At 51.4% G+C, this 15,641-nt stretch overlaps 1 protein-coding gene across 4 annotated transcripts in view; it reads left to right on the forward strand.

Annotated features, from left to right (window-relative positions):
- The window catches only part of TTF1 (transcription termination factor, RNA polymerase I), a 15,687-nt gene extending 286 nt beyond the window's left edge, over positions 1 to 15,401 (forward strand). The window contains exons 2-11 of one of the 4 annotated variants that reach the window (XM_005882129.1): positions 1,773 to 2,734; positions 4,392 to 4,615; positions 6,077 to 6,262; positions 7,084 to 7,162; positions 8,063 to 8,193; positions 8,315 to 8,549; positions 10,251 to 10,340; positions 10,431 to 10,496; positions 12,474 to 12,559; positions 14,374 to 15,401. In XM_005882129.1, coding sequence (XP_005882191.1) covers positions 1,791 to 2,734; positions 4,392 to 4,615; positions 6,077 to 6,262; positions 7,084 to 7,162; positions 8,063 to 8,193; positions 8,315 to 8,549; positions 10,251 to 10,340; positions 10,431 to 10,496; positions 12,474 to 12,559; positions 14,374 to 14,552 — 2,220 coding nt within the window. In that variant the 5' untranslated portion in view covers positions 1,773 to 1,790 and the 3' untranslated portion in view covers positions 14,553 to 15,401. Of the gene's footprint in view, positions 1 to 1,729; positions 2,735 to 4,391; positions 4,616 to 6,076; positions 6,263 to 7,083; positions 7,163 to 8,062; positions 8,194 to 8,314; positions 8,550 to 10,250; positions 10,341 to 10,430; positions 10,497 to 12,473; positions 12,560 to 14,373 lie in introns of those variants that run through there. The other 3 variants (XM_014529895.1, XM_005882130.2, XR_314487.1) reach the window with 3 other exon arrangements.
- Positions 15,402 to 15,641: the final 240 nt, after the last annotated feature.

The following is a 15,641-nucleotide window of genomic DNA, read 5'->3' on the forward strand; positions in this document are numbered from 1 at the left end:
GGCCGGGAGCTCTGGGAAGTGGAGATGAACGCGAGTCCGTTCGTTCAGGAGGCATCGAGCGCTGGCGCCAAGGCAGGGCCCCAGCTGAGCCGAGGGCGCTGGGGAAGCCGCTTGGTTGTTGGGAAGCACTGCGGGTCCGGGTGAAGCGCTGAGAGGCCCTCCTGAGCGACTTGCAGACTTTAGACCCTTCTTAGCTCAGCAGGGAAGGCGGAGGAAGCGCACTCCTGGAGAAGGAGCTGCCTTTGCAAAGCCCGCGGATGAACGGGAAGGAAAGGAGGGAGAGAGCTGGAGAGGTGGGCGGGCCGGCCTAGATCCTGAAGGACGCGGCAGGTCTGGAAAGTTTGGGGACTTGATCTTAAGAATAACGGGAAACCTTAACGTGGTTCTAGCTGGAAGGGACTATATATTTAAAAGGTTGTGTTGAATTCAAACAACCAGAAGGAGAAATTTGGGTATTTACACGAAAGAAAGAAAGAAAGAAATGGGTGGAAAGTAGAAGAATGTTTAGTGGCATCATCTGCTCTGTGCATTGTTAGGAAGAGGCCTGGAAGATGGGTCAGGAAGGTGCCTGTGGAGTGTAGGGCTAAGGGTCCTGGCACTCTTACCGGAGCAAGCTCAGGAGTAGGAGGGTGGAAGCGACAAAGATGTGCGCTGAGAAGTGGATGGAAGGTGAGGAAACGGAGAGAGCAGTTTCTCTCAAGAGATGCTGCTGTGAGGGGAGGAAAGAGATGGACTTCAGGGTGAGAGGATGGATGCATCCTTTTACCTCTCCTTCCAACTCCAATCCTCCTATATAATAAAAGGCTAATACGCAAATCGACCGAACAGCAGAACTACTGGTCGCTATGACGCGCACTGACCACCAGAGGGCAGACGCTCAACGCAGGAGCTGCCCCCTTGTGCTCAGTGTGCGCTGGCAAGCACAGTGGCAGTAGCAGGAACCTCTCCTGCCTCCGCAGCAGCGCTAAGGATCCCCTTGTGCTCAGTGCGCGCTGGCGAGCACAGTTGCGGTAGCGGGAACCTCTCCTGCCTCCGCAGCAGCGCTAAGGATGTCCGACTGCCGGCAGTCGGACATCCCCCGAGGGCTCTAGGACTGCAAGAGGACACAGGCCAGGTTGAGGCACCCCCCCTCAAGTGCACAAATTTCGTGCACCGAGCCTCTAGTTAAGAAATAAAAGATTACAGCCATAAGAGAAACTGGCTCTGTACTTGTCCCGGATCCGTGAATTTGCCAGTTGCAACCCCCATACCTGTGTTCACAGTTTTACTGCATATGTATGCATTGAGAAAAGATACATAAAACCGTTCGTGGATTTTAGACTCAATATATGCGATAACATAATGTGTATCCTTTTGACCAGGGAAAGCTTAACTGAAGCAGTGATATTCCAGGCGAGCTCTGGGGATGGAAGGAGGCAGGGACTGGGGAGGCCGCGGAGAGTGTTCCAGACGCAGGGAACCGGGTGCTATCAGACCTTGAGCCAAGGGGAGGATGGTGGCAGGTTTGCGGGACCAGGAAAGGGCATGTGTGGCTGGAGCACAGAGTTGGAAGGAGAGGTAAAAGGTGATGCTGTGGGGAGCAGGGCCTGGCCGTGTGGCAGTGGGAGCAGGCAGAGGGGGGTACCATGAGCCTCCTGAGCATGTAGAATAGCATGCAATGGATGGTCATGATTCCAGCTTGTCACTTGTTGTACAATTTCATTTTCTGTGATGGTTTTTTTCTCTTGAGGCTAATGTTTAAGATGCTTTGCAAATAAGCCACTGTTGTCAAGTTTCCCTCTAGGAGTAAAATGGAAGGCGAATTGAGCGGATTGGACATCCGCACTCCGGTTTTTGACAAGAAAAAGAAAAAGTACTCTGTAGATAAGGAAAGACATCGGATGCATGCCCATGCAAGTTTCAGAGACGCCCCCCTGGCAAGCGAACACTCTCACAAAACGAAGAAGGGAAAAAAGAGGAAGGACAACCAGCACCTCGCCTCTTCTCCTCTGAAAACATCGGAACTCTGTGAGGAGGCTGCAGAGGCCCCTTCTCCGGCCAAAAAGAGGAAAAAGAAGAGTGCTTTGGGGATACAGGACGGAACAGGCGTGTATGTCATGGTGGATAAAGAAAACATCGAGAACATGCCCAAGAATTTTAGAAGGGATGTTGACATTGTTTATATTGACATGAGCAGGGAACAGGAGTCGCCCAGAGAGCCCGAAGCAGACGAGTCGCCTGCAGTTACTAAGCGACGGGAAGAGCCACGCAGTAAAGTTAGGGAGAAAAAGAAAAAGAAGCGTCGGCGGGAAGCTGCGTCCTGCGATGCTGCGCTGGAGGGGCCAGGCTCGGGCGCCAGCGTCCTGCCCCAGCCGGAGTCCCCGCTTTCTGCGGGCCTGGGAGGCCCCGTCACACAGCTGCCAGGTGCTGCTCATGAAAAGAAGCCTGAGAAAAGAAAGAGGAAGATTTCACATCACCAGGGATGTGAGAGTCCTGAGGCCGTGAACTCCGAGGGGGCACAGGTGGCCCATGGCCCGGGGACTGCAGAAGGCAGGAGGGAGCCCTGCAGATTGAAGAAAAGGGCCAAGAAAAGGAGGCGGAGGGCTCCTGTTGAAAGTGCTGTCTCGGGGCTCCCCACCAGCTTGGAGGACCCGCTGCTTGACTCCCTGGGAGGTAATGCTTCCTCCATTGAGGAAAGTGCGACCCCTCAGCCTCGAGAGGAGGAAGACCAGGCGTGTTCGGAGGAGGCGCCAAGGTAACGTGGCTGCTGTGCCTTCTGGGGGTGCCCATTCTCTGCCTGGGTCCGGGGCCTCTGTTAGCACGTCCACGTGAATGCCAGGGCTCCTAGAGGCAGGGCACGTGATGCTCAGCCGTGTGACTCACAGGTAGCTTCCTTCCTTCACATGTAACGAACGGTCAGTTAGATTAGATTTGCGCTGGGAACTGTTCCAGCCTGAAATTCTGTAACTAACTCTAACGCATTGACAGCCCCAAATCACCTTTGTCTGTTTGCACGTAGATAGAAGAAAGGAAGAGATGACCCATAATGTTACCGGGCAGGGAAAAACTTGAATTAGGGTCTAAGAAGAGAAATGTTAATACTGGTTATAGAATTATCATTTGAGGGAAGTGTCAAATGAATAAAAGCAGGGATTTTTCTTTTTTTTAACCACTTTGTTGCTCAGTTTCTGGGACTTGGGACAGATTCCCCCAGCCCCCAATTTTTATTCAGTGGCTTTCTTACATTTGTTAGGTTGTCCTGGCTTCACACAGCTCCACCACAGTGACATGGGAGAGCCCACCTCGGGCGGTGCTGATAATGAGGCAGCAATGCTCCAGGACTATGGTTCTTTTTCTTTTCTAAAATATGTTTTTATTGCTTTTAGAGAGAGAGAGAGGAAGGGAGAGGGACAGAGAGTTAGAAACATTGATGAGAAACATCATTCAGCTGCCTCCTGCACGCCCCCTACTGGGGACTGAGCCCGCAACCCGGGCCTGTGCCCTGACTGGGAATCAAACCAGTTACCTCTTGGTTCAGGGGTGGACGCTCAATCACTGAGCCACACCAGCCGGACTAGGACTGTGGTTCTTCACTTATATTGGGCCGTGTGCCCTATGAAAACTTGACCCTTTTCTTAGACAAATGCACACCATTTTTTCCCCAGTTTCCTGTCTGAGTAGTTAGTTGATACAGTTGAACATATGAAAAGGAGATTGGAACATCTGGCGGAGAGTTCGGGGATGAATTAGTTAGTGATCGATACATAGAAAACCAAGCAGAGGGGAAACGTGGCCATTACTGATCACAGCAAAAATCACTGTAACCACGGAGACCCTGGATCATTGAACTAATAACCATTATTGTAAAACTTAACATTGCAAGTGTTGGGGAGAGGCATCTCGGGTGTCCATGGGGGTGGAGGAGGACCTAGCCTGTTAGGAAGTAAATAAAACAACAGTAGTTGGGAAACAGGACTCTCAGAAGTAATCGCTGGTGGAAACGGCTTAGGGTGCCCCGTCTGCCTTGGAGGCCCCTCTGAGGGATGAATCCAAGTGAGCAGTTACCCCGAGAGTCCGGACACCCCCCACTGAACCACCTCTTGTCCAAGGGAGTCATTTCAGGAAAAGAATTTCAAAACTAGAGCCCAGCCGGTATGGCTCAGCAGTTGAGCATCAACCCAGGAATCAAGAGGTTGCTGGTTCGATTCCCAGTCAGGGCACATGCCCGCGTTGCAGGCTCGATGCCCAGTAGGGGGCGTGCAGGAGGCAGCAGATGGATGATGTTCCCCTCTCATCGGTGTTTCTTTCTCTCTATACCTCTCCCTTCTCTCTGTAAAAATCAAAAGCATTTAAAAAAGCAAAGTAAAAGCTAAGTGATGTCTCAATGCTAATCAGTCCAATTTCCCTCTTAGGTTAGGACCTCCCGACGAAGAAAGCAATTTGGATTCGGCCCGAGATGCCGAAGCGCGGTATCTGTCCGAAGACTTGGGAGACGCGGACGATGCAGATGTGGACCTGGCCTCCGCCGTGAGGCAGCTCCGGGAGTTCATCCCCGGCATCGGGGCGAGGGCCGCCACCACGATTAAGCGCATGTACCGGGATGACTTGGGCCGGTTCCAGGAGTTCAAGGCGCAGGGTGAGCTGTGGCCCCTCAGTGCTGCCGAACGTCCAGAGCCCCGCTAGCGGCTTCTGTGAGCAGTTCAGGTTTACAGAGTCACCATGACCTCCTCCAGCTACGGCGGCTGTATCTCCATCCAGAATTGCTTTTTAAAATTGAATTTGCCAGGGTCACCTTGATAAATAAAATTATATAGGTTTCAAGTGTGCTTGATAGTACATCATCCACCCAGAATTGTTGTCTGAGCTGTGAAGTGAAACCAGGGAAGTGCACAGGTTTCCCCTTTGCCCAGCTGGCCAGGGAGGAAAGGAGGACTGGGCTGTCACCCCCCAACCATGTCAATCCTGAAGGAGGGGGAGGAGGAGGAGGAGCCTAACTGGCGGTGGCCTGGGAAGGATCCGGAGGTGAAAGAACACTAGCTCATCAGCTTCCAGGAGGTGTCATTTCTTTCCCTGAGATACTAACTTGAGGGTGAGCTGGGGGAGTGGGCTGGTGCCAGACAAGCCGACTTGGTCTCCTTGATCTCACCGTGTTACAAGCGCCTCCCAGGAAGCCACCTGGATTTAAGAATAAACTGCAGATGTTAGGCCAGTGCTAAAATGAGCAGTGTTTACCGAGTGCCCGCTGTGAGGCCGGTACCACTGGCCAGTGAGGAAGAAGGGGGCCTTATGGACACAATCACGTGGATAAATTAAGTGAGAAAAACATAATTTATAGAGCAGTGTCTATAGAATGATCCCATTTTATTTGTATACTAGAGGCCCGATGCACGAAATTCGTGCAAGAGTAGGCCTTCCTTCCCTGGTCTGCCGGCACCAGCTTCCCGCTGGCACCCGGGACCCAGGCTTCCCTCACAGCCCCGGCTTCGTCCAGTAGGTCGTCTGGAAGGACATCGGGTCTAATTGGCATATTACACTTTTATTATTATAGATTCTGTGCTGAAATTTTTGAGTATTTTATGAAATATTTGAAAAATAGGTCTAAGAATAGAAACACACTGTATAATGCAGTTAACGTGTAATGAGCTGGAATAATTAGGAGGAGGAGAATGCCGGTGCATGTGCCCCTCCCTGGTGCATGTGCACAGAGAACCACCGGCTCACGGCAGCCGTGGGGAGCAGGGGGCAGGGAGAGTGAAGGGGGTGTTTTCTGAACTTCCATTTCCGTACTCTGAATGTTTAATGACTATCTGTGCACTTTTTAATATAAAAAAAGAATAGGCAGTTGATGAGTCAGGAAGGCCCTTGGAGTGGGATGACCAGGGAGACCTCGGGAGCAGAGTGTGGCTTGAGCTGAATCAGAAGGAAAGCGGGTTCTGCAGCGGGACCGCCGGAGGCCCAGCTCCAGCGCACCAGCCGGGCGGGGGCGGGGACGGGCTGATGCGGGGACGGGTGGCGGGTCCCTGTTGAGGAGCACCTGCGAGGTTTGCTCTTGTTCATTATTGACAGCATCTACTTTTTCTCCCACCTCAAATCCTAGGTGTCACCATTAAATTTGGCAAGTTTTCTGCGAAGGAAAATGAGCAGTTAGAGAAAAACGTGCAAGAATTTCTGTCCCTGACAGGAATCGAGAATGCGGACAAGCTGCTGTACACGGACAGGTACCCGGAGGAGAAAGCCGCCATCACCAACCTAAAGAGGAAGTATGCGTTTCGGTTGCACATCGGTGAGTTCAGGTGCTCGCTCTGCCCGCCCTCGGCCTCCCACCGCGTGCGGTGACCCCCGGGAGCACTCAGTGCAGCCGGAGGGACCCGTTTCTCAGTGGCAGCCTGTTTGGGGTCAGGAATGTGCTCGTGCCTAGTAGGCACACTGCTTCACAGATTCTAGGAAGAATGAACTGGTAACTTGTAGCTTTCCTACTGGGTAAGAATTACCGTTTGGGCTTCTCTTCCTGTTCTTCATGGCGTATGTTTTGCATTTGCTGCACCAGCACCTCCTGTAGGCAGCAGGGTCTCCTGAGCATTTTGAGTGCAGCCGGGACCCCTCCTGGAGGTGACGCTTGGAAATCAAGGCCGTGGAGCCATAAGCATTGGCCTGAAAACCTCTCTCAAATTTAAAGAAGCTAATTTCTGAAGTTTTTGCTGGGATGTGCCCAGGAACGCGGCCGAGCGAGCCCTGTGGAGGGCAGTTTCATCTGCACGGGAGCGAGGCGGGCTTGTTCGTTTGGATAGTTCTTACGGAGAACTGTTGGCATGTGTCCCCCACTAGCCTCCCTCTAATTCACATTATGTGAGCATTACTTTGCCTTGTGAGGGTCTTTTCCGAGAGTTGGGGAGACCAGAGCTGGAGCCACATACAAGGTGTCCAGTTTTCAGAGATCTCCAAGGCAACGGGGGATTGTGTACATCTGCTTCCCAAGACAGCTTCCTGCAGGCCCCGGCATCCCAGCCTTGCCCAGGTCTAGGATAGTTAGTGGTGAAAGGCCTTTACCACTGTGACCACCTCATGCCACACCGTGAGCCCGCTGACCACCTTCCTCTGACTTAGGGAAGGGCATTGCCCGGCCCTGGAAACTCGTGTACTACCGAGCGAAGAAGATGTTCGACGTCAATAACTACAAAGGCAGGTAAGACAGCGTCGGCGGCTGGACACAGAATGTCTCTCTGGTCTTTGCTGACACTCACACCAGGTCAGAAGTCAGGCTTGCAGATCTGTGTGAAAGCAGGCGTGCACCTTCAGTCAGGTGATGTCTTCATTTCCATTTCCAACTCGAACCTGTGTGGTCTCCCCTCTATATCTTCTGCTTTTTTTTTCTTTTTTAAAAAAAAATTTTTTTATTGATTTCAGAGAGGAAGGGAGAAGTAGAGAGAGAGAAACATCAATGATGAGAATCATTGATCGGCTGCCTCCTGCACGCCACCTACTGGGGATCGAGCCCACAACACCCTGACCAGGGATCATACCATGACTGCCTGGTTCATAGGTCGATGTTCAACCACTGAACCACACTAGCCAGGCCTCCGTTTTTTCTTTACACTCTCATTCCCACACTCGCTGTGCTCTGCCTCGCTGCTGCTCTGGATCTCTGCTTTGCTCACTGTAAGCTCCTTGTGAACCCCAATGTTCCTCCTCAGTGCATCGCTCCCTGAGCACCTAGCCCCGTTCTTGGGTTGCAGTAGATATTGGAAGGTGGAGGTAGATGTTATGTTATGTGAATTGCGCCTAACTACAGAGTAAATTTTAAAATGAAAATAAGCCCTAACCAGTTTGGCTCAGTGGATAGAGCGTCAGCCTGCGGACTCAAGGGTCCCGGGTTCGATTCTGGTCAAGGGCATGTACCTTGGTTGCCGGCACATCCCCAGTGGGGAGTGTGCAGGAGGCAGCTGATCGATGTTTCTCTCTCATCGATGTTTCTAACTCTCTATCCCTCTCCCTTCCTCTCTGTAAAAAATCAATAAAATATATTTTAAAAAAATAAAATAAAATAAAATGAAAATAAAATTGTGACATGTTCCCTTTGTCGTAGGTACAGCAACGGGGATGCGGAGAAGTTGAAGATGTACCATTCCCTCCACGGCAACGACTGGAAGAAGATCGGGGGTTTGGTGGCTCGAAGCAGCCTCTCTGTCGCCCTGAAGTTCTCCCAGATCAGCTGCGGTGAGTGTGGGCTCTGCTGCCTGGTGAGCTCGCCCGGGGAGCGAGGGAGCCGGCGCGCAGGAAGATTGGCGGCCGTCTGAGAGAGCATTGACTTTCTTTTTTTTTTAATATTTATCTATAGAAAGAAACCATGGGGCTTGGAGTAAGACGGAAACCCAGAGACTAATCAAAGCTGTTGAAGAAGTGATTCTAAAGACAATGTCTCCCCAGGACTTAGAAGAGGTAGATTCTAGACTCCAAGAAAACCCCGAAGGCTGCCTGTCGATTGTTCGGGAAAAACTCTACAAGGGCATATCTTGGGTAGAAGTCGAAGCTAAAGTCGAAACCAGAAATTGGATGCAGTGTAAAAGTAAGTGGTAAGTTTTAAGGCTTCTTATGCAAATTGCAACAAGACATGCTCTCTCTGTCTGTCTGTCTCTCCCCCCGCCCCGCCCCGTTCCCGGGGGCTGGGTGGATTGGTGAGGTTATAAGAATACATGGTGGCACCAGGTGGAAAGCCTTCCATGTTGAGAATTGCTGTCCCTTGTTCGCTGCTGCAGCCCCTCAGTGCCGGCATCTGGTATCAGGCAGCGCTGGACCGGCCCGGTTCACTGTCCGTCTTCCTCACAAGGCACTTGAAGGTGTTTGATGCTGAATATTGACCTCTGATTTCTTCAGTCTGCCCCTTTCTAGGTTCCCTTTCTAAGTCCTGAGTAACAAGGTAGTTTTCTGTTTGTAGCATTAAAAAAAAAATAAGGGGGCAGGAGGAGTGAGGGGGTCAGTGAGGAAACAAGGGGACATCTGTAATACTTTCAACAGTAAAGGTACATTTAAAAAAGAGCCAAATAAGCATAATGCTTGAAAAAAAACTAAAACTGACATTCAGAGGAGAAATCACAAACAGCGCTCAGTAGAGCTCTGCCTTTTAAATTGTGCGGTTCACCTGCCTCACCCAGAGTGAGCAGTCCTACCTCCGTCTTAGAACTTTTCGTCACCTGGGATCTATATCCTCAGTCCTGGTTGCTCTGTGCGCTCTGCCTCATGCAGCTTTCCCCGCCCTGAGGGTCTCGGAGCCCGCCCTCCAGCGGGGCCTGGCAGCTCAGCCGTCTTGACTGTCAGATGAGAAGGAAACTCCGAGCAGGCGCGTTTTATGCTAAAAGTAAACTCTTAGATGATACTGTTTATTGCTTATGCACCTTACATTGCGTTGCAGAGTTATTTTAACAGAGGACTACGCTCAGGGAAATGCACTCCAAAGAACAGATAATGTTGGGGGGGGGGGGGGGGGCGTGTAAGACGGGGAACCAGAGCCCTTCCCACCCAGCATTATAGATTGAGAAAAGGATGTGGGATGAGCCTCCATTGGAGGGTGACATTCGGTGTTAAACAAGGGGGAGCACCTTCAGAGTCAGCGTGATTAAATAACGTGCAAGACTTGCTTTGCTTCTCAATTTGAAGGAAAAAGCACTTGTAGCCTGAACATACATTTATTCATGTAACATTGACATGCCCTCAAGAGACACATTTCAAACCAGTGTACGTGGATGGCTGTTAGTAAACACATGGTGCCATTACCACATCTCTCCCTTAGCAAGGAGGTGAATGGAATGGCTACTGATATGTCCATCAGATGGTGACAAGTTGTGCTGTGCAAGACAAGGACTTTTTAAATATTTTAAATTGGGTTGCTCCTCTCATTAGCAACGTCACCCTTTCCTTCCGCCGTTAGCTCTGGGCCTTAGAGGACCATCAGATCATTCATCACTTTGCTAAATTTGTCTCAGTTGGTTTTCCAGCAGCTGCTCACAGAAGAGTAATGTCCGTCTGTTCATGAGCAACTAAACGAAAGCGGGTGCCACAGCGCCCTCTGGCAGCTGCTGAAAGGCCTGCTTCCAACCCTTTTAAACTTGTTTTTTATGGAAATTTTCTAACACACGTGGATGGTGGCAGATGTGGGCAGGGAGGAGTTGCAGGAGTTGGAGAGTGGTTCTGAGGAGGGGGTTAGATGAGAAAACAGGGAACTTGAATGGAAACTGCACCTCTGACAGTGAACTATACTGCTCTTTCTTTGAATGCAGGACGGAGATTCTCACCAAGAGGATGACGAATGGCCGGGACGTGTACCGCGGGGTGAATGCCCTCCAGGCCAAAATCAACCTGATTGAGAGGTATGGCCCAGAGCGGCCCTGCCGTTACCACTGCCCTGGCACCGAGAACAGCAGTGAGCTTGAAAACTGAATTTTTATGTTTTCTCATAGGTTGTATGAAATAAATGTGGAAGATGCTAATGAAATAGACTGGGAAGATCTTGCTGGTACCATAGGGTAAGACCATCCTATATAAAAAAAGGCTAATATGCAAATCGACTGAACGGTGGAACAACCAGTCGCTATGACACGCACTGACCACCAGGGGGTAGACGCTCAATGCAGGAGCTGTCCCCTGGTGGTCAGTGAGCTCCCACAGAGGGAGCGCTGCTCAGCCAGAAGCCCTGAGCTGGGCTCAAAGTGGTGGTGGCAGGAGCCTCTCACACCTCCGCAGCATCGCTAAGGATGTCCAACTGCCGGCTTAGGCCTGCTCCCTGGACATCCCCCGAGAGCTCACGGACTGTTGGAGGGCACAGTCCAGGCTGAGGATCCCCCCCACCCCCAAGTGCACGAATTTCGTACACTGGGCCTCTAGTCTGTTTAATATGAAGCTACTTAAAAGATAAGAGGTAACTTTAAGAAATGACTATCAGATTTTATTAGTCATGCTGCATGTGGATTTTACCTACAAGTTGTTTTATGTGTATGTGTATTTAGATCCCCCACTCCACCCCACCTAAGACACCTAAGCGGAGTGAATGAAATACGTTCCAAGTCCCTCTGGGCAAAGCAAATTGTTGAGAATGGTGGGGTGCAGGTGTTGTGGGCTTTGGAAGTGGGCGTTGAGGGATTGTGTGGCCTTCAGTTTGGAAGGTGGAGAGGAGCAAGGCCCGGCAGCCTGGCTGACTTTCAGGAGCGTGGCTGCAGGTGGGATGTTGCCGTCAATCAGGAAGGGTTTAAACAGGTTCGGTGGGTAGTTTCTTACACCTTGGGATGTGGCCAAAGAAAAATCCACCTTTTTTTAAGCTGGGAGAACTGGAGTCTTAGTGACAGGCCCTGCTGGGAGTCACAGAGACATGCCCATGCTTCCAAACACTTTCCTTTGCTAGCTGTCCCGAGGGGTGGGCACACCCTTCAGTATCGTGGGTCCCTGAGAGGGGATGGTGTCAGGTGCTTAGAAGGAAGGGACCCTGCCTTGCACCCCACCAACTTCCATCCTGAGGGCTATGTCCACAAAGCCCACCCTTCATATTATCAAATTTTTTTGTTGTTGTTAATCCTCACCCAAGGATATTGATTTCTAGAGAGAGTGGAAGGGAGAGGGAGAGACAGAAACATAGATTGGTTGCCTCCTGCATACACCCCACCAGGGCCCGGGAAGCTGCAACCAAAATACATGCCCTTGACCAGAATCGAACCTGGGACCCAATCATCGTTTGCCTCTACATACTTAACAGATAAAATTATCACACTAACCATCTTAACTGCTAGATTAATTATTGAAGCAAATAAGTCACACTTTTATTGTTTAAGGCAAATTGTCCAGGAAGTGAAGTTAGTGATTTTCACTTTAGAAACCAAGATTTGGTTGTTTCGTTCTGACTTGCTATAAAGTGCAAGTGTATGAGTCACCAAGACATCATCAGCATCTGCTTCCTTCAGCTCCGCAAAATAAAAATCAGGGCCCTGTGCCTCCCAGTGGTGACCTGTATGTACCCTAAGCGTAATGGGGAAGAGGGCAGAGTTTGGAGTCAATCACCCAAGTGTCCCCGCTCTCCCTTTATTACTGTGAGACCTCGGACTTCTCTATGCCTCAGTTTCCCCGTCTCTAAAATGAGGAGGAAGAGCAGTGGCTCCCTGGTCGAGCGGCTGTGAGGCTTGTTGGTTGCTACGTGGGAAGTGCTGAGGGCAGGGCCAAGTCGAAGGTGCGGCTCGTGTTACATTTTGTCTTCCCAGCTGGTACCTTAGATTATTCCAGATGAACAACCCATCTTGCTGTACTGCTGGCTTTCTTCCTTCCCTGTGTGTGTTTAACCAGGGACCATAGCTTTCCGTGTGTCTTACTTGTACCACTGTTGTGGCCATGATGACTTCACGCTCAAGGGGAGGGAAGCTCAGGGCTAGGCCTCCCCTCAGTCACTGTGCTGTTAGTTCTCAGAGCTGAAATGATCAGGTTTTAGACTGACACTGACCTTTCACCTTTCCTTCCTAAAGCGATGTCCCTCCGTCTTACGTTCAGGCTAAGTTTTATAAGCTGAAAGCCACCTGTGTGCCCTCCTGGCAGAGGAAGACTTTCCCAGGTCAGTATGTGCGGTGTGTGAGTGTGTGCGGTGTATAAGTATGTGTGGTGTGTGAGTGTGTGCGGTGTATATGTGCGGTGTGTGAGTGTGTGCGGTATGTGAGTATGTGTGGTGTGTGAGTGTGTGCGGTGTATGTGTGCAGTGTGTGAGTTGAGAGCAGTGTGTGGTGCCGCGTGCTGGGTGTGCCCCTGGGCAGCGACTTCCCTCTGAGAGCCTCAGCTTCAGCTGTAAAATGGAGAAAGTTAGCGTCATCATCCCTATCCGACAGGACCTCCTGCAGGGCTGAGTCAGATAGCGACCCTGTCCATGTCAGCAGGGTGCTCGGGCTTTGCGAGCACTCAGTGAATGCTCTCGAGGGTTCCTGGGTTGCCATCACGTGCACACATGCACACACATGAGTGTGTGTGGTGTGTGTGTGTATGCGGTGTGTGAGTGTGTGCGGTGTGTGAGTGTGCGGTGTGTGAGTGTGTGCGGTATATATGTGCGGTGTGTGAGTGTGTGCGGTGTGTGTGTATGTGCGGTGTGTGAGTATGTGCAGTGTGTGAGTGTGTGCGGTATATATGTGCAGTGTGTGAGTATGTGCGGTGTGTGTGAGTATGTGCGGTGTGTGAGTGTGTGTGGTGTGTGTGTGTGGTGTGTGTGTATGTGTGTGCGGTGTGTGAGTATGTGCGGTGTGTGAGCGTGTGCAGTGTATGAGTGTTGAGAGCAGTGTGTGGTGCCGCGTGCTGGGTGTGCCCCTGGGCAGCGACTTCCCTCTGAGAGCCTCAGCTTCAGCTGTAAAATGGAGAAAGTTAGCGTCATCATCCCTATCCGACAGGACCTCCTGCAGGGCTGAGTCAGATAGCGACCCTGTCCATGTCAGCAAGGTGCTCGGGCTTCGCGAGCACTCAGTGAATGCTCGCGAGGGTTCCTGGGTTGCCATCACGTGCACACATGCACACACACCACGTGCACACACTCACACCACATGCGTGCACATACACTTCTAGGAAAAAGGTAAGATGCCACTTCCTTCTCTGCAGCCACCTGTGGGCGGATAGATATGTGGTTCCCAGACCCAGGTCACCAGAGTCACGTGAGGAGCTCGTTCAGAGTGTACAGAGCGGCCCATCCAGGACGCTCATCCCAGGCGCTCGGGGCTGGATTTCCCCGTCAGGCTTGCAGGAGCGTCTCAAGTGGCCTCCCGGCCCGTGTCTGGAGACCACTGGCTCGGTTGCTCCTCTGCCTGGGATGTGAGGAACCACGTGCATTCAGCAGACACCATTCCCTGGGTTGAACCCTTGCCTTGTCCTGACTGAGTCCATGACGTTGGGGAAGTTTCATGACGTTTCAGGAGCCTGGGTCTCCTCATTTGAGAAACAAATAGCAGCCCTAGCCAGTTTGGCTCAGTGGATAGAGCGTTGGCCTGTGGACTGAAGGGTCCCACGTTCGATTCCGGCCAAGGGCACTTACCTGGGTTGTGGGCTCGATCCCCATAGGGACGTGCAGGAGGCAGCTGATCAATGATTCTCTCTCATCATTGATGTTTCTATCTCTCTCTCCCTCTTCTTCCTCTTTGAAATCAATAAAGAAATATATTTTTTTTAAAAAAGAAACAATTCCCTTTTTAAAAAAAGGGAGAGAGAGAGACAAATAGCAGTGCCTGCCTCCGAGGAGTGTTGAGAGGGCTGAGTGAGTGAATGTGAGCGAACCAGTGAGAACAGGGTCTTGCACGTGAGAGCAGCTGGAGCAGGCGTGTCAGCAACGCCCTCTGACCCCTGACCTTGGGAAGAGGCTTTGCACAAATCACTTCAAAGTTCAACCTTTCTCTTTAGAGATTATAGACCACCTTTATGAGACGAGTCTGCCTTTGCTCAAAGAGAAGCTAAAGAAGAAGGTGGAGAAAAGAGGCGCTGCGCCCCCTCCCGCGGCGCCCCGCCGTGTCTTCCTGTTCAGGGACATCTTCCACTGCGACGACGACAGTGACGACGACGGCGGAGGCGGGCAGAGTTAGGAGGTGGCATCCTTCTCGTCCGGTTTCGGGGTTTGGCTGTGTGTACATACGAGTGTCAGTAGCTGCTGTCAGTGCCGGGGGCTGGCATCGAGACGCAGTGGCCACAGGCAGGTGTGAGAGTGCCGACCTTGCTGTGGCGCATTGAGGATGGACTGGCATTGTCCGATGCAGTTGTTTCAATGTGAAAAGGAGGAGGAACATGTGAGTTGATTTAACATGCCTGTCCGATGGCAGACAATTGTGGTTTCTGTGGAACCACAGTGTCCCGAGCCCCCAGGGCAGCGGAGGTGGGCGCGTCCTGTAAGCATTCGCTGTGTGGACTCAGCTGTGCGGCAGCGGCAAAGAGACGTCGACAGCCCGGCGTGCCCGGCCCTGGCTTCTGCTCCTCGCTTGTTTACGTGTGTTCTCGGCGGCGAAGTGCAGCTCAGCGTTAGAAGGAAGTTGTGGGCGTGTGTTCCCTCAGCCTGGTTTCCGTTCTCATGCACATGGCACAGGTGCCCAGCTCGTCTTCCTGGGGGCGTGCTGGTTTAAAGATGTTCCTGTATGATGCTGTGTGTTGGTTCATTCATCTGTAACGCTCACCATTTCTCCAAACCTGCCGTCATTGGAGGAGGAAGATGAGCGACACGGTTTAGGGGTCCTGGGTCTCCCGCCCCAGCACCCGAACAGTGTGGTGCAGATAATACACACTCAATAAATGCTCGGGAAACAAACGAGTGTTTCCTTTTTAGAAAGCATTTTGCCTTCAGGCCCTCCTCTCTGTCAACCGTACCAGGCTCCATGCTGATGGGAATAGAAATTGTATGTTCCTTTTGGAGGACAATCTAGTGAAATACAGCTGATCCCTAAGAATGTACCTGTTCTGTGATCCTGCCTACTTCCTGGGTGCAAGTCTCATGGGGACCCTCAGCATTTAGGAAATGCCCCCTCAGGAGAAGGAGGAAGAGCGCCCCTTTTTTAACCTTCTCTCCACTGCAGAGTCCTGGCCTCTGTTGCATAACGAAGTCTGTACGTGAAGATCAATAGCTAAGAAGCATGCTTATTGAAAAGTGTCACGTGACCAGGAACTGAAATAATGCCAAGTCGAGA

Source organism: Myotis brandtii, unplaced genomic scaffold (genome assembly GCF_000412655.1).
Source record: "Myotis brandtii unplaced genomic scaffold, ASM41265v1 scaffold699, whole genome shotgun sequence".
Lineage (NCBI taxonomy): Eukaryota > Metazoa > Chordata > Mammalia > Chiroptera > Vespertilionidae > Myotis > Myotis brandtii.